The sequence below is a fragment of the Pogoniulus pusillus genome, chromosome 11, assembly GCF_015220805.1.
Source record: "Pogoniulus pusillus isolate bPogPus1 chromosome 11, bPogPus1.pri, whole genome shotgun sequence".
Classification (NCBI taxonomy): domain Eukaryota; kingdom Metazoa; phylum Chordata; class Aves; order Piciformes; family Lybiidae; genus Pogoniulus; species Pogoniulus pusillus.
In genome coordinates, this window is record NC_087274.1 from 14513435 (window position 1) to 14533581 (window position 20147).

General features: G+C 53.9%; 1 protein-coding gene across 3 annotated transcripts in view; it reads left to right on the top strand.

The window, feature by feature from the left end:
- SHISA6 (shisa family member 6) overlaps positions 1-20147 on the top strand; it is a 233431-nt gene that overhangs the window by 37667 nt on the left and 175617 nt on the right. For all 3 annotated transcript variants that reach the window (XR_010303995.1, XM_064151161.1, XM_064151162.1), the window contains exon 4: positions 12920-13015. Coding sequence is in view for 2 of the 3 variants with exons in the window: in XM_064151161.1 (XP_064007231.1) it covers positions 12920-13015 (96 nt within the window). In the remaining variant the exon portion in view is untranslated. The remainder of the gene's footprint in view (positions 1-12919; positions 13016-20147) is intronic.

Below are 20147 nucleotides of genomic sequence, written 5' to 3' on the forward strand. Positions count from 1 at the left end.
ACCTTCCAACAGATCCACACCTGCTCCTAGCTTGGTGTCATCTGCAAACTTACTGATGCTGGACTCAATGCCCTCGTCCAGATCATCAATAAAGATATTGAACAGGACTGGGCCCAGCACTGATCCTTGGGGAACACCACTTGTGACTGGCTGCCAACTGGATGTGGCACCATTCACCACCACTCTCTGAGCTCTGCCATCCAGCCAGTTCTTGATCCAGCACAGAGTGAATCTGTCCAAACCATGATCTGCCAGCTTGGCCAGGAGCTTCTTGTGGCAGACAGTCCCTTAGCCAATCCCTTAGCTTTTTCCTCTCATCCTATCACTTGGTACTTTGGAGAAGAGACCAACCCCAATGTGGCTCCAACCTTCTTCCAGGGAGTTGTAAAGAGTCAGAAGGTCTCCCCTCAGCCTCCTTTTCTCCAGCTCCTGCAGCTGCTCCTCATCAGCCCTGTCCTCCAGACCCTCCACCAGCTTTGTTGCTCTTCTTCAGAGCCAACCTCCTTTTCCCTGGGAAGTCACTGCAGGATGTGCAGGCTGCAGGGTCTATGTGCACAGGGACACCATGTGCTCTGTGTGGAGCAGCAGCTTCATAGCCAAATGCATTTGGGGCCTGGATCTGACGTTTTGTAGCTTCTTTTAGATGATTGCAAATGCAGACAGATGAAACTTTCCTGAAATTGGAGTCTTCATCCTGAATTAAAAGTGCTGGTCTGAAAGCAGTGAAGCAGAACCTGGCTTCTCAGGGTTATCTCAAGAGATGTTGTTAGTTGGAAAGGCAGGGCTGAAGCTGCACAAGTCCATGCAACACAAAATGTAGCACAAGTCTGAGGAGTCTTGCTGTTAGTTTCAAAGCTGTCTGGAATATCTTCAAGATCTTCTGGATCTTTAATGTCTTTGACAGTGACCTGAGTGAGGGAATTGAATTCACCCTCAGTAAGTCTGCAGATGACAGCCAGTTTAGGTGGCAGTGTTGATCTGCTGGAGGGCAGGAGGCTCTGCAGAGGGATCTGCCCAGGCTGAATCCATGGCTGAGCTCAGTAGGATGAGGTTTACCAAAGCCAAGAGCTGGATCCTGCATTGGGGTCACAACAACCCCAGGAAGGCTCCAGGCTTGGGACAGAGTGTCAGGAAACTGCCCAGCAGAGAAGTACCTGGGGGTGCTGGTGCACAGCAGCTGAAGCAGAGCCAGAGTGTGCCAGAAGGGCACCAGCAGCCTGGCCTGGATCAGCCATGCTGAGGCCATCAGGATCAGGGCAGAGATTGTGCCCCTGTACTGGGCACTGCATTCAGTTTTGGGTCCCTCACTCCATAAAGGACATTCAAGGGCTGGAGCAGGTCCAGAGAAGAGCAACAAAGGTGGGGAAGGGTCTGGAGAACAGGACTGGGGAGGAGCAGCTGAGAGTGTTCAGTGTGGAGAAGAGAAGGCTGAGGGCAGAGCTCATTGCTCTCTGCAGCTCCCTGAGAGGAGGCTGCAGCCAGATGAGGATTGGGCTCTGCTCCCTAGTCTTAGGTGATAGAAGGAGAGGAACTGGCCTGGAATTGTGCCTGGAGCTGGGTGTCTGTGGCTGTGACACCCATGGTGTCTCAGCATGGAATCACAGAATGCTTCAGGTTGGAAGGGCCCTTAAAGATCAGCCAGCTCCAGCCTCCTGCCATAGGCAGGGACACCTCCCACTGATCATGACTGATCTTCTAGAATTGCTCCAATCAACCCACAGTCATTGTTTTCTTGCTAGGGAATTCAGCAGGATGATAAAACAGGGCCTCAGCCTCTATTTTGCTTCTCCAGGAGGATGCTGTGTGGTGAGGCGGAACATCTGAGTACCAGGGAGACAGGAACTGATTCATGGCCTCACAAGAACACACAGAAGGAAACTTTTTCTCCCTCTCCTGAGTCATGCAAAGCTTAAGCTCCTTCTGCATCAGTAGCTGTACAATTGTAGGGTGTGCTAAAGGATGCAGAAGAAGGGTGGAGGGGTTGATTTGCCATTTGTGACAACCCAAGCTGCAAGGATCCCCTTGATTCATGGCTGCCTGGAGCACTTCTCAGCAGCTGGTCATGGCTCCTGCTCTGCTTGGGCCTGGTCTGATGTTACTGCTGTGCAGTGCTGGATCTGCAGGCATAGACACCTGGGACTCACAGAATGAGTTGAGCTGGAAGGGACCTTCAAGACCATCCAGCTCCAACCCCCTGATACAGGCAGGGACACCTCCCACCAGCACAGGCTGCTGAAGACTTCATCCAGCCTGGCCACTTGCAGGGATGAGGAATGCACAAGTTCTCTGTGCAACCTGTTCTAGTGTCTCCCCAGCCTCAGAGCTAACCTCCAGTCTAAGATCACCATGTTCTAGTCTCAAACCACTGTCCCTCATCCTGGCACTCCCAGCCCTTGTCCAGAGTCCCTCCCTGGCTCTCCTGCAGTCTCCTCAGGTACTGGGAGTGCACTCTAAGGTCTCCCCAGCAGAGCTGTCTCAAATGCCATTCAGTCACACTGAGCTGTTATGCATCAGAGATTCCTCTGCACTGGAGCCCTAAGTCTGTTAGGTTGCTGGAAGGTTGGTAACAGCCTTCTGGTGGCCACCAGGGGAGTTTTCTGCACAGATATCAGCAGTCTTCATCTTCACTGAGTCACAGAATTGCCTAAGCTGGAAAAGACCTTTAAGATCAAGTCAGGTCATTGGCCTAACACTGATGAGTCCCTGATTAGTCTGTGTCCCTAGGCACTGCATCTACAGAACTCTTGAATGCCTCCAGGGATGGGGACTCCACAACCTCCCAGGGCAGCCTCTGCTAATTCCTGACTGCTCTTGCAGCAATGAAAGTTTTCCTCCTCTCCAACTTCATCCTCCCCTGGCATAATTTCAGGCCAGTTCATCTCCTTCTATCACCTGAGCCTAGGGAGCAGAGCCCAATCCCCATCTGGCTGCAGCCTCCTCTCAGGGAGCTGCAGAGAGCAATGAGCTCTGCCCTCAGCCTCCTCTTCTCCACGCTGAACACCCTCAGCTGCTCCTCCCCAGCCCTGTTCTGCAGATCCTTCCCCACTTTTGTTGCCCTTCTCTGGACAGGCTCCAGCCCTTCAATGTCATTCTTGTTTCCTCCTGCTTTCCCTGGGCTTTAGCTGTTGGCATTGCTGTAAGTTGCACCATGGTGGAAAGAGATCCTTAGCTCCTCAAGGGAAAGCACTGCCCTCTGCATTCCTCTGCGTTCATCTGCATGCTTGCTTCCCTTCCATCCAGAAGAGAATAGCTTCAACAGAGGGCTGGAGCACCTCTGCTGGGGGGACAGGCTGGCAGAGTTGGGGCTCTGCATCTTGGAAAAGAGAAGGCTCCAGGGAGACCTTGGAGCTGCATTTCACTATCTAAAGGGAACCTTCGGACAGGCTGGGGAGGGCCTGTGGGGATAGAGCAAGTGGCAATGGTTTGGAACTGGAGCAAGACAGAGTTAGGTTGGACATCAGGAGGAAGTTGTGCCCAGAGAGGGTGGGGAGAGACTGGCACAGGCTGCCCAGGGAGGTGGTTGAAGCCCCATCCCATCCCATCCCTGCAGACATTCAAGGTCAGCCTTGCTCTGTGCCTGTGCAGCCTGCTTTAACTGGCAGGGTCCCTGCAGGGGCTTGGCCAAGATGCCCTTGGGGAGTCTCTTGCAGCTGAGTGCTTCCCATGCACATGTGGCTTGCTGAGGGAGTGAGGGGGACACCAACCCTGTCAGCCTGTTCTGTAAAGGGGAATCCCTGTGCTGTAAAGGGGAATCTGTGTCCCTCCCTGGCTTTGGGGGGCTGAAATGTTTGCTCTTTGTGCAGCAGTAAATCATGGTCCAAGGCAAGGCAGTGCAGCCCTGCGGAGAGGAGCAGCAGCCCCCAGCAGCAGAGCTGCTGCCTGCACAGAGCAGGGACTTCAGTCCATTCTTATTCTAAGCAGCAAATGTGTTTGGAGCCCTGCAGAAGTGCTGTATTTCATTTTCCTATCAGTTTAATCCTCTCCCTTTGGAAGTGTTGTTACTTAGACATCTCAGCAGAATATGAACTCATCACTGTATTTCTGTCAGCCACAATGCTTGTTGCTGCCAAGACCTTCCAGCATTGTGCTGCTGTATTTTACCTTCACATAGTCATTTTTTACCTTAATAGAACCTAAAAGTGATGTTTCCTGAAGCCTCTTAGAGCTTGTTAGAAAGCAGCTCTGTAGAGAAGCACCTGAGTGTGCTGCTGGACAAGTTCACCACCAGCCAGCAATGTGTCCTCGTGGCCAAGAAGGCCAAAGGCTTTCTGGGGTGTATGATGAAGAGTGTGGCCAGCAGGTCAAGGGATGTTCTCCTGCCCCTCTGCCCTGCCCTAGGGAGGCCATGTCTGGAGTCCTGGGTCTAGTTCTGAGGGACAAGTTCAAGAGGGACAGGGAACTGCTGGAGAGAGTCATGGGGAGGCTGCAAAGCTGCTGAGGGGCCTGGAGCAGCTCTGGGAGGAGCAAAGGCTGAGAGCCCTGGGGCTGAGAGCCTGCAGGAGAGCAACCTCATAGGGGAGCTGAGCAATGCTCAGCAGAGCTGAAGGAGCTGTGGGGAGCAAGAGGCTGGGGCCAGACTCTTGTCAGTGGTGCCCAGGGACAGGACAAGGAGCAATGGGCACAGACTGGCACCCAGGAGGTTGCACCTGAGCAGGAGGAGAAAGTTGTTTGTTGTGAGGGTGCTGGGGGCCTGGAGCAGGCTGCCCAGAGAGGTTGTGGAGTCTCCTTGTGTGCAGAGCTTCCAAGGCTAGCTGGGCATTGTGCTGCTGGGCAAGCTGCTGTGGGTGCCCTGCTTGAGCTGGGGGTGGGACTGGAAGATCTCCAGAGGTCCCTTCCAACCCCCTCATGCTGGATTCTGGGATTATTGTGGCTTGCAAGGGATTGCAGTGTCAGGGGCAGTTGGTGTAGTTCAGAGAGCAAGCAGCCAAGGGCAGGAGAGGTTCCCTTGGTCACTTAGCAGAAAGCCAGCACAGCTTCTAGCTTCGGTGAGCAGCCTTCCAGTGTGCAGGTCTGCAGAGAGCACAGCTCCTGCCCGGCCACTGCGCTTAGGAGCTCCAGTAGGCAGTTGTGAAGATCAAGCCTTCACCCTTCCTGCTTGTGATGAAGGCTGGAAGAGGTGACACAAGTCATTCTGAAGGCTGAGAAGGCAGAAGTCCCACTGAAACAAAGCAACAGGAAAATAAGGATCTCCCAAGCTCCCAGTTGGAATATTCCTCTTGCTCTGTTTTGAACCCCAAGTTCCTCCTTGGCTTGGCAGTGACCCTGACCTGAGTTTGTGCCATGGACAGTCAGGCATGCAAGAGCCATGTGCTTGGTGGAGCCCACCCAGCTGGTCAAGCCAGCCCCAGTGCCACAGGGCTGCCTGGCTCACGGTGGGCAAGCCCTGGCTCTGGTTGCTCAGGTGGCTGCTCTCTTTCAGAAACATCACAAAAGCCTTGTGGACCTGTAGGGGTTACAGAGAGCTTGACCTGGAAGATCATTCCTCCAGGAGAGGAGGTGGACAAGGCCCCCCTCCCTGTAATCTGTTCAGCACAGCCCACGGCCAGGTGGCACCATGGGGCTGGCCTAAGCAGGGCTCTGCGGTCAGCAGTCACAGGGTGATGGAGCAGGGCAGGGTATGAGAAAGGTTCAGCATGAGCAGGAGGGAGAAGAAGAAGGAAGTTGTTTTGCAGGAGAGGGGAAAGCTGAGCTGGCTTTCACAGGGCTGGGGCAGGGCAGATGGAACTCAGCTCTCCTGAGCCCACAGAGCATCAGAGGGCAGAGGGAGCTCTGTGCTGCTCTGGCGTGGGGGACTTGCTGCCCGTGTCTGGCTGCACGCTGCTGCCGGCTCACCCTAAGCACCACTGAACCCCTGCCACTGCTGCCTGGTGTGCACACTGGCAGGCTGCAGGCAGGGCTGGTCTGGAGCTGTGGGACTGCAGCAGGAGACACAGACTGTGGTGGCCTTTGCTCTGCCTCTGATGCAAAGAGAGGTGCCAGCTGGCTCCTGTGTGTCTGGTGTTTGTAGGGCAGAAAAAGGAGATGTGTCAGTGACATCCCTTTTCTTGTCCTTGTTGCCTCTGTTAACCTGCAGCCCACACAGTGCCAGGACGCCAAGATCAAAGAAGCACAGAATGGGTTGGGCTGGAAGAGACCTTCAAGGTCATGTAGCTCCAACCCCCTTGCCTTGGGCAGGGACACCTCCCATCAGCACAGGTTGCTCAAGGCCTCAGCCAGCCTGCCCTTCAACACCTCCAGGCAGGGCACAGCCACAGCCTCTCTGGGCAGCCTGTGCCAGTTTCTTGTGGAAATTTCTTGTGTTTCAGTCTTCACTGGGTTCAGCAGCAGACACCTTGCTGCAGTCCTCATCCTCGTTAATGAAGAGCCCTGAGTGCTTGTGCAGGTCTGAGGCAGGCACTGGAGCTGCTGTCCGGAGGTGTAAAGAGAGCAGGGAGTGAGAGTATAGAACTCTCCTCCAGAGCAGAAGTTCTCTCCTCAAGGGCAGGAGAACACCTCCAGAGCAGAGCTCTCCTCCAGAGCTGGAGAACTCCAAGAGCAGGAGATCTCTCCTCCAGGGAGTCAGGCATGGAGCTCTGAAGCCTGGACATGTACCTGTGTTGCCTGCCCTGTGTGATGCTGCTATGGCAGGGGGTTGGACTGGATGACCTCTGGAGGACCCTTCCAAGTCCTAGCGTGGTGGAGTTTGGGTTAAATGTTGTGCTACCCATGCCCCCGTTAGAGATGCAGAGTCTCTGGAGAAATGCTGTATGGGAAGGCAGCATGTTCCATGGCATCAGCTCAGGAGGTGGGTGGCTGCTTTGCTTCAGAGGCAGTGTGTGTTGTGAGGCTCCAGCACAACCCAATCTGGCTCCTCCACACAGCTTTTCATTCACCCACCACCCCCTGTGCTTCACAGGCAGAGAAACTCCCTTTGCAGACAGGCAGGCAGAGGCGTGGGGGGGGGACACGGCCTCTGCTGGGTGCCTGCTGCAGTGCTGCACTTGGGCTGTTGTGCAAGGGTGTGACCTTGCACAGCTTCCACCCTGCCCCAGAGAGAGTTAACCTGTGCTGCCTGGGCAGGACACTGCGGTGTGGGCAGCAGGGACAGGGAGGGGATCCTGCCCCTCTGCTCTGCTCTGCTGTGACCTCCCTGCAGTGCTGGGGCAGCTCTGGAGCCCTCAGCACAGACAGGGACCTGCTGGAGCAGGGCCAGAGGAGGCCACAGCAGTGCTGGCAGGGCTGGAAGGGCTCTGCTGTGAGGCCAGGCTGAGAGTTGGGCTTGGGCAGTCTGGAGAAGAGAAGCTCCAGGGAGACCTTCTGGAGGCCTTGCAGTGCTTCAAGGCTGAGCAGAAAGCTGGGGACAGAGTTTTGAGCAGGGCCTGTGGTGCCAGGACAAGGGGGGAGGGTTTGAACTGACAGAGGGAGATTGAGAGTGGAGAGAAGGGAGAAATGTTTGTCCCTGAGGGAGGGGAGAGCCTGGCCCAGGCTGGGCAGAGAGGTGGGAGCTGCCCCATGGCTGGCACCAGTGCAGGTCAGGGTGTCTGGGGCTGTGATCAGCCTGCTGTGGTTGGGGATGTCTCTGCTGGCTGCGGGGGTTGCACTGGAGGAGCTTTGAAGATCCCTTCCTGCCCAAACCATTCATAGAATCACAGAATCGGCCAGGTTGGAAGGCACCTCCAGGGTGCTCATCCACTCCAACCTAGCACCCAGCCCTATACAGTCAACCAGCCCATGGCACTAAGTGCCCCATTCAGTCTTTTCTTGAGCACCTCCAGGCACGGCGACTCCACCACCTCCCTGGGCAGCCCATTCCAATGCCAATCACTCTCTCTGCCAACAACTTCCTCCTAATATCAAGCCTATACCTCTCCTGGCACAGCTTGAGACTGTGAGCTGTGGTCGGGCTCAGCAGTGAGGTGAAAGCAGGAGGAGAAGAACCCCGATGGAGAGAGTCACAAGGATGTGTTCCAAGCTGGCAGAGCCCTGTATGCACTTGGCTGCTCTTGCCTGCTTATGCCTGAGCTGCTTGAGCTCTGCTGAGGCCATGCAGTTTGTAAGGTACAAGGAACGTTCACTTCTAGCATGAAACATCTCCCCCAAGAAGTGGATGTGGAAGTCTGTTTGAATGCCTCAGCTTGGCCCACAGCAGCCCCCAAGGCTCTTCTAGAAGTACACGGCCAAGTACCAGCGTTTTCACACCATGAAAGCAGCATCAGAAGTGCGCAGGGATAAAACAACCACCACTTGTAAAAGAAGTGCAGCATCTTATGCTGTGTCCTTAAAAAGGCCAAACTCTTGTTACTTGAAGTCTGCAAATTCAAGTTTCTCCTGGGAACACCCAGCTGCTGTTCAGATGCTAATGGGCTGCTATCACAGGAAGGGTTTAATTTAACTTCTCTGTACTCCAAGAAGGGGCAGAGAGAGGTTCAGAGAGCAAATGGCTGATGAATGAGCTTCAGTCTGCTCATAAATGTTTGCCTTTTTTTCCCCTGCTATACTTCTCCTGCTCTGATCTCTGTCTTAAAGAGATTCTCCAAAGAGACATATGAAAGAGCTGATTCCAGCTAGAGGCACCCACAGATATTTGTGTGTTTCTTCCATCCTCGTTTAAGATGGTAAGTGCCTGGCACCGGTGCTGTGTCACTCACCACAGCAGCTGGCCCTGAGAGCACAGAAATCGATGGGCTGGGAGCAGAGACTGGCACTGTGGAAAGCAAAAATGCAGCATGCCTGAGATAAGGGAGAGAAGGCAATGAAAGGGAGTCTGGCACTGCAGCCACCAGCATCTCTGCACCTCCCAGCACAAGAAGAAATATCCCCTAAAGCAAGGACAGCATCCAGCAACTCTGAAGCAAAGTCTCCAGAGGCAAAGGTCTCCTAGAGGCAAAGGTCTTCAAGAGGCAAAGGTCTCCAGAGGCAAAGTTTTCCTAGAGGCAAAGGTCTCCAGAGGCAAAGGTCTCCAAGAGGCAAAGGTCTCCAAGAGGCAAAGGTCTCCAAGAGGCAAAGGTCTCCAGAGGCAAAGGTCTTCAAGAGGCAAAGGTCTCCAAGAGGCAAAGGTCTCCAGAGGCAAATGTCTCCAAACCTTTTCCAAGAGCACAGCAAGAGTGAAGTGGGGAGAGACAGATCCATCATGGAATCAGAGACTCATAAAACTGTTTGGGTTTGAAAAGACTTCAAGATCCTTAAGTCCCACTATTAGATTTAGGTTGGACATCAGAAGGAAGTTCTGCACAACAAGGGAACTGAAATATTGGCAGAGGCTGCCCAGGGAGGTGGTTGAGGCCCATCCCTGGAGCCATTCAAGCTTGCTGTGTCCCTCCGCAGCCTGCTACAGCTGGAGGTGTCCCTTCAACCTGGTATGTCCTGTGATTCTGTAACTCCACCAGCTCTGGATCCGTACCACGTCCCTCAGCATCACATCTCTCCATTATCTTACCTATGGAAGAAGAAAACCTTTTTTTTTTTTTCCTCTTCTATACTATGGTTGGGTTTGGTCTTTTATTCCTGGAGACTCTCTTCTCAGCCAATTTATGAGTGGATGCCTCCACATTTAAAGGTTTTTACTACCAGCTTGTACTGCTGTAACTGCAAGAAGAAAACTGTCTTGCTCCCAACACTCCCAACTCTGCAGAAACACTTTATATGTGTTTTGAGAAGATGACCCTTGACCAAAAATAAATATGTGAGAGAAGGGAGTGGGAAGCTTCTTCTATTAGACAGGCACAGACATTTGTCACAAGTCTCAGCATCATCTGCCTGTCGCCTCTGAGCCTCCTCCTAGGATCTTCAACATGCTCATGTGGTGGTAAAGCCTGGGCTGGCCTAGACACTGGCCACGGCTTGGTGCACCTGCACAAGAAGGGCATGAAGCTGTTGGACAGGGTCCACAGGAGGCCACAGAAATGATTAGAGGGCTGCAGAACCTCTGCTGTGGGTATAGGCTGGGAGACTTGGGGCTGCGCAGCCTGGCGAAGAGAAGGCTCCAGGGAGACTTCAGAGCAGACTTCCAGTATCTGAAGGGGCTGCAGGAGAGCTGGGGAGGGACTTTAGACAAGGGCTGGGAGTGCCAGGATGAGGGACAGTGGCTTTGAGCTGGGAGAGGGGAGACTGAGAGTGGAGATGAGGAAGAGATTGTTGAGAGTGAGGGTGGGGAGAGACTGGCACAGGCTGCCCAGGGAGGCTGTGGCTGTGCCCTGCCTGGATGTGCTGAAGGCCAGGCTGGCTGAGGCCTTGAGCAGCCTGTGCTGGTGGGAGGTGTCCCTGGGCATGGCAGGGGGTTGGAGCTGGATGAGCTTTGAGGCCCCTTCCAATTCAACCCATTCTGTGACTGTGTGACAGCTGCTGGTGTCCTTCCTGACTGGGAAGTGTGGTTTGGAGCCATGGCAGGGCAGGGCAGTGGGACATTAGGGACAGTTCAGACCTTGGTGGGTGCTTCCCCTCAGCCCACTGCTACACAAGGTAGACGCTGATGTCAGGAGTAATGGCCTGCAAAGTCAGCAGCAGCTGGCATGCTGGGGTGAAATGGTTGGCTAAGAGGAGGAGGACTTTGCAGACTGCTAAGATCCCCAAGTTGCTCTGACTTCTCACACTGATGCTAGAGGTCTTGGAAGTGCTTGAAAACAAATGGTGTTTGGCTTCAGGGCTGGAAGAATAGAACCACAGACTCTTGGAATTGTATGGGTTTGGAAAGGCCTCTGAGATCATCCAGATCATCCAGCAACCCAGCACCACCATGGCCACTAAACCATGGCCCTTGGTGGGTGGTGCCATGGCCACACCTTTCTGAGACGCCTCCAGGTATGGGGACTCCACCATCTCCCTGGGCAGCCTCTGCCAATCCCTGACTACTCTTGCAGCAAAGAAATTCTTCCTCATCTCCAACCTAACCCTCTCCTGGCACAATTTCAGGACATTTCCTCTCCTCCTCTAACTTGACACTAGGGAGAAGAGTGGAGGCTGCAGCATCTGTCAGCTACAACAGGAGCCAGGCAGGACATGGCCCCAGGCTCCATTTCCACCTGGATCCCTGATGTCCATTTGGCTCTCCCCAGACTTTCCTGCCTCAGCTCTCCTGCTCGAGTGCCATGCTCTGGACCATCTGTCCTGCTGACAGCCACCATGGCTCAGAGGCACAGCACTGCACGTGGGACTTGTGCAGAAGGGCTTGGAGGAGATAGAGACTGAGCAGGGAGGGAGCTGCATTCCCAGCCCCTGCGGCTGCCTTCTCTCCCTCCCCTGCACCTATCTTATCTCTGCCTTTTTCTGAAATAAAAGGAACAGCAAAATTAGCAACATGAAAAAGGGAGGAGATGATAAAGACTATCTGAAAAATTATCTGTGTCCTCATTTCAGAGCTGTGCATGGTAACAGGAAGGCAGAAGGCCTTGTTCTTGAATATTAGATTGCATTATTCAGAAGCTGGGTGGCTCCTGAACCTACACTGTTGACATGGACTGAAAAAGCTCCTAGGAGGTGTTCTGTGGGAGACTACTGCCCTGGAGAAGCCATCCAGGGGTGGCAGTCAATGGTCAGAGAATATCAAAGCTAAATGGAGAAAGCTCTTGAGGTGCTGGTGGACAGCAAGTTCTGCATGGGCAGCAATGTGCCCTTGTGGCCAGGAGAGCCAATGGCATCCTGGGGGGCATCAGGAAAAGTGTGGCCAGCAGGGCTAGGGAGGTTCTTCTCCCCCTCTGTGTCCAGTTTTGGGCTCCTCAGTGCAGGAGAGAGACCTGCTGGAGAGAGTCCAGTGGAGAACCACAAGAGTGACTGGGGCACCTGAGCATCTGCCCTGTGGAGAGAGACTGAGAGCCCTGGGGCTGATTGGTCCAGAGAGGAGAAGGCTGAGAGGGGATCTGATCAAGGTCTAACAATACCTGAGGACTGGGGATCAGTGTCTGGGTGGTGCACAGCAATAAGCCAAGGAGCAATGGATACAAACTGGAAGAGAGAAGGTTTCACCTCAGCATGAGAAACTTCTTTGGTGTGAGGCTGCTGGAGGCCTGGAGCAGGCTGCCCAGAGAGGTTTGTGGAGTCTCCTCCACCGGAGACTTTCTAAACCCACCTGGATGCATTCCTATGTGGACTACCCTGGGTGATGCTGCCTTGGCAAGGAGATTGGACTGGATGATCTCTGGAGGTCCCTTCCATCCTCTAAGGTTCTGTGATGCTGTGAAATGACAAAACTTGGTAGCTACTGGGCACCTAGGTCAGCATGGATGGGCAGGAGTGATGTCTGCACCTTTGCCTTTGTGCTAAGACATCATCTCCTCCAACAGGACATGAGTGAGGCTGGACCTTGAATCCTGGGCTCAGCTTTGGACCCCTCACTGCAGTGACGTCTCTGTGCCTCTTCTGAAGACCTTTAATGTGCTCATGTGGTGGTAAAGCCTGGGATGGGCTCTGGCCAGAATTTGGTACCACTGGCACAAGCAGTACTTGGAGCTGCTGGAGAGGGTCCAGAGGAGGCCACCAAGATGATCAGAGGCTGCAGACCCTCTCCTGTGGGGACAGGCTGAGAGAGTTGGAGCTGTGCATTCTGGAGAAGAGAAGGCTGCAGGGAGAACTCAGAGCAGTCTGCCAGTACCTGAAGGGGCTCCAGGAGAGCTGGGGAGAGACTTTGGGCAAGGGCTGGGAGTGCCAGAACAAGCGAGGGACAATGGCTTTGATCTGGGAGAGGGGAGAGTGAGAGTGGATATGAGGAAGAAATTCTTTGCAGTGAGAGTGGAGAGAGACTGGCACAGGCTGCCCAGGGAGGCTGTGGATGTGCCCTGCCTGGAGGTGTTGAAGGCCAGGCTGGATGAGGCCTTGAGCAGCCTGTGCTGGTGGGAGGTGTCCCTGGGCATCGCAGGGAGTTGGAGCTGGATAAGCTTTATGCTCCTTCTCCACCCCAGCCCTGTCTGCTGCACACTGACTAAGCTCTCTGTTTCCTTTCCCTTGGCAGGTCACTATGGGAAGGATATTTACCGGAGTGGAGGACCAGATCTGCATAACTTCATCTCCTCTGGCTTTGTCACATTAGGAAGAGGACACACGAAGGGTACAGTGGAAACAATTTTTTGTTAAATAAAAAGAATGTTTTAAATAAAATTGGAAAAAAAAAAGAAAAGGAAAGAAAGAAAGAACAAAAAAAAGCAAAAGCTGTAACTCAGAAGCTGAGTTCTAAGTGCTCTGAGCTAACAGTGCTGGGCTGCAGGCAGGAGCTTTAGTCTGGCAAACATTGCTGCAGGTCAAACCCTGTGCTCCTGGCAGAGCCTTTGAAATCCTAGCGAGGGAGGTGGTGGCAGAGTGTTGAGCTGGGCATAGGGGCTCCAGACTCCACTCCTTGACTTTGCAGTTCCCCTGTGTGTGGACTTATGCTGCTTTGTGTTTCCCTGGGTGCATGGTTGCCACCTGGCCTCATGCTGCCCTCATTCCAGCGGGGGTGAGGAAGGTGCTGGTGCTGTCCGAGGGCAGGCAGATGTCACCTCCAGAGCTCTTTGGGTGGCTTTTGGTTGACTCTAGGGCTTCTTTTCCTTTCTTTTTCTTTGAGGGGGGCTGCAATGACTATTTTATAAACCGAGTTCTTTTTAGGTCCTAACCCCTCTCCTTTCTGTGCTGAGCTGTGATATAATGTACAAACCTGAGCACACACAAATATACACCTTCTGCTCTGTGTCTGTTCTGTGTCCATGTACTGTGTATCCAATCTATGTCCAGAGGCACCTGCAGCTCTGTCAGCCCTGGAGCTGTGGTGGCCCAAGAGCTGAGAGCTCTGTGGCTGCTCACCAGAACCTCAGCTGAGTGTCCATTGTTACCTCTTTTGTTTCGGTCGCGATGCCCTTGCTGCCCGTTCGGTGAGTTCTGTGTGTTCTGGTGAGGCTGTGTTTGGAGCATCTTTCTGTCTACCCCTCCCAGCCCTGAGCCAGTGGCTCTGGTGTGCTGGCAGTGGGTTGCCCAGCTGAGAGTGCCAGCATGTGCCATGCCAGTGCCCGTTTGGTTTTGTGTCCTGCTGACCTCTGAGACTGTTGTACACTTATCTAGACGCAATGTATGTGGAGATGCCTTTGTAGAGCCAATGTACTGTATGTGGAGATGTGTCCTTGTGCTCGCCTGGTTGAACTCACCTCTGTTGCTCCTGTGGATGACCACCACCACCACCACCACTCACAGATGATTAAAAGACCTTTCTTTTGGCGTTTTCCTTTTATTTTTTTTTCCTAACATCTCCTGCACTTTTCTTTCCCCCAATCTCTCCACGAGTGTCATCCGCAGCGGTGTTGGTCCTGTAGAACTGTCAGAGAAGAAGCAAACAAACTCTCTGTATATTGTCTGTGTATGTCTGTGTCTGCTTAAATAAAGTTTACTGAGGCTGAGGCAGCACCCGTGGGACTTGTAATCCAATCACCCTGCAACTCCAGCCTGCCACTGCTCCAGGGAAAACCACCAGCAACCTTCAGGAGGGCTTGGGAAGTGAAATGGAGTGGGTGGAGGAGGAGCTCATGGCTGGTGTTTCACACAAGGTCTTTCCCTGCCGCCTCCTCCTCAGCCAGAAGGAGTCTTGCAGCCCTGTCATACAGTAGCAGTGTCTTTAGGGTGAGAGAGAGCAAAGGTGGCCCAGTGGAGGAGTGCTGAGGGTGCTGTGTCCCCATAGCCTTCATCAGCCACAGGGATGGCCCCAGGCAGGGCCATAGACCCTCTTTGCTCTCAGAGAAGCAGTTCCCTGCACTGCTCTCCACTCTTCCTCCCTAGATAAGAACCAAACCTGCTTTCCTGCTTTGCCTGAAAAGTCTCAGGAGCTCTCTTCTTCTGTAGCTGTATTTCACATCTTTTCCACTGGCTGTGCTGGAGGCCCCACAGAGCACATTTCCTACCCCTGGCAAGGTGGGAGAATGGGCAGTGGGAGTCCAGACTCTCTCTGTACCACCTCTTCCAGCAGCCAGCAGCAGGGTGGTGCTTTCTGAAGGGAAGAAAAGGCTTTTGGTGTCTGAAGAAATCAAATTCTGTCCAGGCTGCTCATGGACATAGGAGAGTGGAGAGGCCTTGGAATTTGCTCTCCAGCTACCTGTCAATCCCCCTTGTGTTTGAACAGTGCCATAATGTTCATTCCTATCTGTGTACGGGCAAATCCATGCTCACTCTGCAGCCTGCCTTAGGGCTCAGCACCCACAGGGGTGCTGCAGCAGAGCATCTCCCTGCACAGCTGCCTGCAGTGCTCCTCGCCTCGGGAGCCTGTGGTTGCCTCTCTCTGTGCTGCAAGCAGGGACCTTGGGTGTCACAGGTGGCTCAGGGGCTGTCCTTGGGTGATTCCTGGGGACAGTGCACAGTAGATTCCCTGTGTTCAGGCTGAAGCCAGCTGCATGTGTGTAGGCAGGAGAGATGGGAGCTCCAGCAAGGGCTGTGAGCTTCAGCTGAGCTTTACTTGAGTGTCAGTGCATGAGTGAAGATCTCCACCTCAGCTACCACTAGCCAAGGAACCTCAGCCTTCCTTGCTGTCCCACCCCCGTGGCAGAGGGCTTGCTCTGAGGCAGGGCAGTTTATCTCAGTATTTCTTTGCAGTGGGAGACACAGTTTTGGTGTTTTCTCAGCTGTCTTCCATCCTGTGGCAGAACTCCAAGTGCTGAGTAATATTTAGGAGCTAATCTATTCTGGGCAGAAGACAAAGACGTGAGACATGCCAAACTACCATGGATACCAAAGCAGCATCTCCACGTGTCTGACATCCAGAGGCTCCTGCAGGATTGTGATTTATGATTCCTACATGACACTCCATTGGGCAATGCATCACTGCCTGGCATTTCGCTCTATAAAATCACTACAGAGTCTGTTCTTCAAGCCATGGTAAAAGACTTCACTGTCACTCTGTCAGGATGGTCTAGGAATGAATCCAAAATCTTTAGGTCATGGAAAGTGTCCACGGTGAGACACAGAGCAAGGCTGAACTCGTCTGATGTCAGCTAGCCACAAGTTAGACATGTTACTCTGATCATGTAGCTTTAGGTTCTCACACCTGGGTGACACCAGCACCTCTGATGATCACTGTGTGAACATTAGGCACTTCTGCCTCTCCCTAGCAAGAGAGCAGTCATGTGGGGCTAGGTCTGTTAGCCAGCAGAGGAAGGCAGCTGAAAGATGCACAGAGGGCTGCAGAACCTCTGCTGTGGGGATAGGCTGGCAGAGTTGGGGCTGTGCAGTCTGGAGAAGAGAAGGCTGCAGGGAGTCCTCAGAGCTGCATTTCAACATCTGAAGAGGACCTGCAGGCAGGCTGGGGAGGGACTGCTCAGAAAGGCCTGTGGGGGTAGGACGAGAGGCAATGGTTTGAAACTGGGGCAGAATTAGATTGGACATCAGGAGGAAGTTGTGCCCAGAGAGGGTGAGGAGAGACTGGCACAGGCTGCCCAGGGAGGTGCTTGAGGCCCATCCCTGGATACATTCAAGCTCAGCCTTGCTGTGTCTCTGTGCAGCCTGTTCTAGCTGGAGGTGTCCCTGCTGCTTGCAGGGGCTTGGACAAGATGAGCTTTCAGGGTCTCTTCCAGCCCAGTGCTTCTTAGGACTTCTTCCCTCACTGTGGTTGCCTGTTCCCATGGGTGCTTTTTCCATGGTTTGTCACTGTCACTGAACTGGTGTTGCTGTTTTCTGGAAAAGCCTCATTTGCCAGCTGGAACCAGTGTAAAGGGCAGGGAATGGTGGGGCAGGAGGATCTGGGGCTTCAGACTTCTCTGCTGCAGAGTCATTTCACAGGGACAAACAGGGCTGGTCTTTTCCTGCCATCTCCTAGTTTCTCCTGTTTCCCAGCTTTCCCCCAGCTTTCCCCTAGCTTTCTCCTAGTTTCTCCTCGTTTCATAGTAGTTTGTGCTAGATCCTGCAGGAGATGCAAGAAAGTGTGTGTGGAAAACTCAGGAAGAGCCAAGAGTGCTCAGAGCCTGTCCAAAGGCACTATGGAACCCTTCTGGCTGAGGGCTGCAAATCCCCACTGCTCTTGGGCTCACTGGGAGCTGTGTTCTGAGATAGAGCATCTGCAGGAGTTTCTTTTCTTCATGTATCACATTAAAATTTATTGGTATGAACATCCCACTGAATAAAAATCTACCTGGAGTGTTCTCCAGCAGTGCTGGCAGGCAGGGAAACTCATGATGGGGTTCTCATCATTGTCTGACAGCTGCGGGGCAAGAGGCTGGGACCAGGCTTCGGTCAGTGGTGCCCAGGGACAGGACAAGGGACAATGGGCACAGACTGGCACCCAGGAGGTTCCACCTGAGCAGGAGGGGAAAGTTGTTTGTTGTGAGGGTGCTGGGGGCCTGGAGCAGGCTGCCCAGAGAGGTTGTGGAGTCTCCTTATGTGGAGAGCTTCCAAGGCCAGCTGGGCTCTGTTGGTGCAGAGAAGGCAGCCTGGTGGCTGAGCAAGAAGAGCTCCCACAGTCACATTTTCTTGTGGCATGCTTGCTGGGGTTGGAGCAGGATTTAGAGCCTGACTGTGGCATTTGCCTGCCTGCACCTCCTGCATCTGTGAAGCTGCTCAGGGCACTCTGTTGCTGGGACAGCTCCATGTGAGGCACAGCTGTGCAGCCTGAGCTGCTTCTGTTTGAGACTGTGCCTGGTGCCTGGACCATGGCACTTGTGCTGCTGTAGGACCTTATACCCAGCTAGCCACACACCCAGCTACAGCCTCATCCTTTGCCACCTGATCAATACATCCCACTCCTTGGCACATGAGATACTCATAGAGTCACAGGCTGGGTTGAGTTGGAAGGGACCTTCAAAATCATCCTGTCCCAATCCCCTGTCATGCCCAGGGACACCTCCCACCAGCACAGGCTGCTCAAGGCCTCAGCCAGCCTGGCCTTCAACACCTCCAGGCAGGGCACATCCACAGTTCCCTGGGCAGCCTGTGCCAGTCTCTCCCCACCCTCACTGCCAAGAATTTCTTCCTTATCTCCACTCTCAGTCTCCCCTCTCCCAGCTCAAAGCCATTGTCCCTTGGCCTGGCACCCCCTGCCCTTGTCCAAAGTCCCTCCCCAGGTCTCCTGGAGCCCCTTCAGGTACTGGCAGGCTGTTCTGAGGTCTCCCTGAAGCCTTCTCTTCTCCAGGCTGCACAGCCCAAACTCTCCCAGCCTGTCCTTTGTAGCATCTGATCATCTTCATGGCCTCCTCTGGACCTGCTGCAGCAGCCTCATGACCCTCTTATGCTGGGGGCACCCTCATGTGTCCTGGCTCCCTAACACTTGCCTATCTGTCAGTGGGCTGAAGGATCTCCCTCACCATTGACTTGTGCTGCCAGGCCATGGGCACACTTACCCCTCACTGGGTAGTGCCCTGCAGCCTTCTGCAGAATCAGACCACTTCTGGGAGTACCCCCCCCCCAGCCAGCCCACAGCCAGTGGAGGGGCTAATGTCACTAGGGCCACTCAGCAAGGCAAATCAGCAGCTTGCTTCATGGGAGAGCTGAGCATTGTAGCTTGCTTGTCAGAGAGCCTCCTACAAAGGCAAGCATCAAAGAGGACAAATGCATCTCCAGATCATGCTTAGCAACCAAGATCTCCTGAGCTGCTGCAGTGTCTCAGCCAGCTGAGGTGGGTGGCAGCTCCACTTTCACATCTCTGTCTCCTGGGAGCTCCAGAGTTTTCCCAGCACGATGTCTTTGCTGCTCCCTCTGGAAGGTGATGCCTTTCCTCTGTGTGGAGAGAGCAGAACAGAGCAAATGACTCAGGACTAAGTCTGCATGTGCCCAAGCCAGCACTGCCAAATCCATGCTTGTGTGACTCTTAGGAAGATTTGTCAGTGGCAGGATCCTAGAATCATTGCAGTTGGAACAGACCTTTGAGATCCTCCAGTCCACCCATTCTCCAGCTCTGCCAAGGCTGCTTGCAAACCATGGCCCACAGAACCATATCTCTGGCAAGGGGATTCAGCCACCTCCCTGGGCAGCCTGCTCCAGGCTTTGAGAACTCTTTCAGGGAGGGTGTTTCTTCTAGTGTCCAACCTAAACCTCCCCTGGTGCAACCTGAGGCCATTTCCTCTTGTCCTGTTGCTTGTTCCTAGGGAGCAGAGCCCAACCCTCACCTTCCTGCAACCTCCTCTCAGGGAGCTGCAGAGAGCAATGAGCTCTGCCCTCAACCTCCTCTTCTCCAGGCTGAACCCTCCCCCCCGGAGCTTCTCCTCCCCAGCCCTGCTCTCCAGACCTTTCCTCAGCTTTGTTGCCCTTCTCTGTCCCTGCTTCAGCCCCACAGTGTGTTGGTGATTGGCAGTGTTAGGTTATCAGCTGAACTTCATGATCCTGGAGTCCTCTTCCCTCTTCTATGCATCTAGAATGGGTGTAGGGGACATGCTGTGGCAATAGGAGGGCCTGGTCGTGTCCTTCCTAAAGTGTCTTAATCTGCCCATTCACTGTGCTGCTTCTCTTGTGGGTTTTTCCCCTTCCCACTGTGGTTTTTACAAGCTGCAGAACGTTGGTGACATTTTCCTACTGACAGATCTGTGCAAACTAATCCTCCTGCAGACACCTGGGAGGATTTATAACATCAGCCTGCTGCAGGCTTTCACACAGCCTGAACGGGAGGCAGCCTGGTGGAGCAGGAGGGGGTATCTGGAAGGGGATGCTGTGCCCTGCTCGGAGGTGCTCAAGGCCAGGCTGGATGAGGCCCTGAGCAGCCTGTGCTGGTGGGAGGCTTCCCTGCCCATGGCAGGGAGCTGGAGCTGGATGGTGTTGAAGGTCCATTGCAACCCAGCGCCTCCTGTGACTCTGTGAACGTGCCCTGGCTGCCACCTTCCTCCACACGTTTTCCACCCTCTCCTTTCCCACACCCCTTTGGAGAGCCCAGGCTGCCACTTTCCCAGCAGCAGCTCAGGAAGCAGCAGGTTCGGTGCTCTGCTGGCATGCAGACGTGATTCAGAGATGAATGGGAGGAAGAGATTTATTAAATGAATCAGCAACAGCAGCCTGAGGATGTGGATTCCTCTCTCCTGCTGTCTCCCCTGCTGTCGAGGCTGTTCTCTGTCGCTTGGGCGGCAGCTTTGGCTTGCTGATTCTTCCCCAATCTGTTGATCCAATCCATCCAAAGGATTACAGAATCCCAGAGAGCACTGGGCTGGAGGGGACCCTCAAAGCTCATCTTGTCCAAGCCCCTGCGGGCAGCAGGGACACCTCCAGCTAGAGCAGGCTGCACAGAGACACAGCAAGGCTGAGCTTGAATGGCT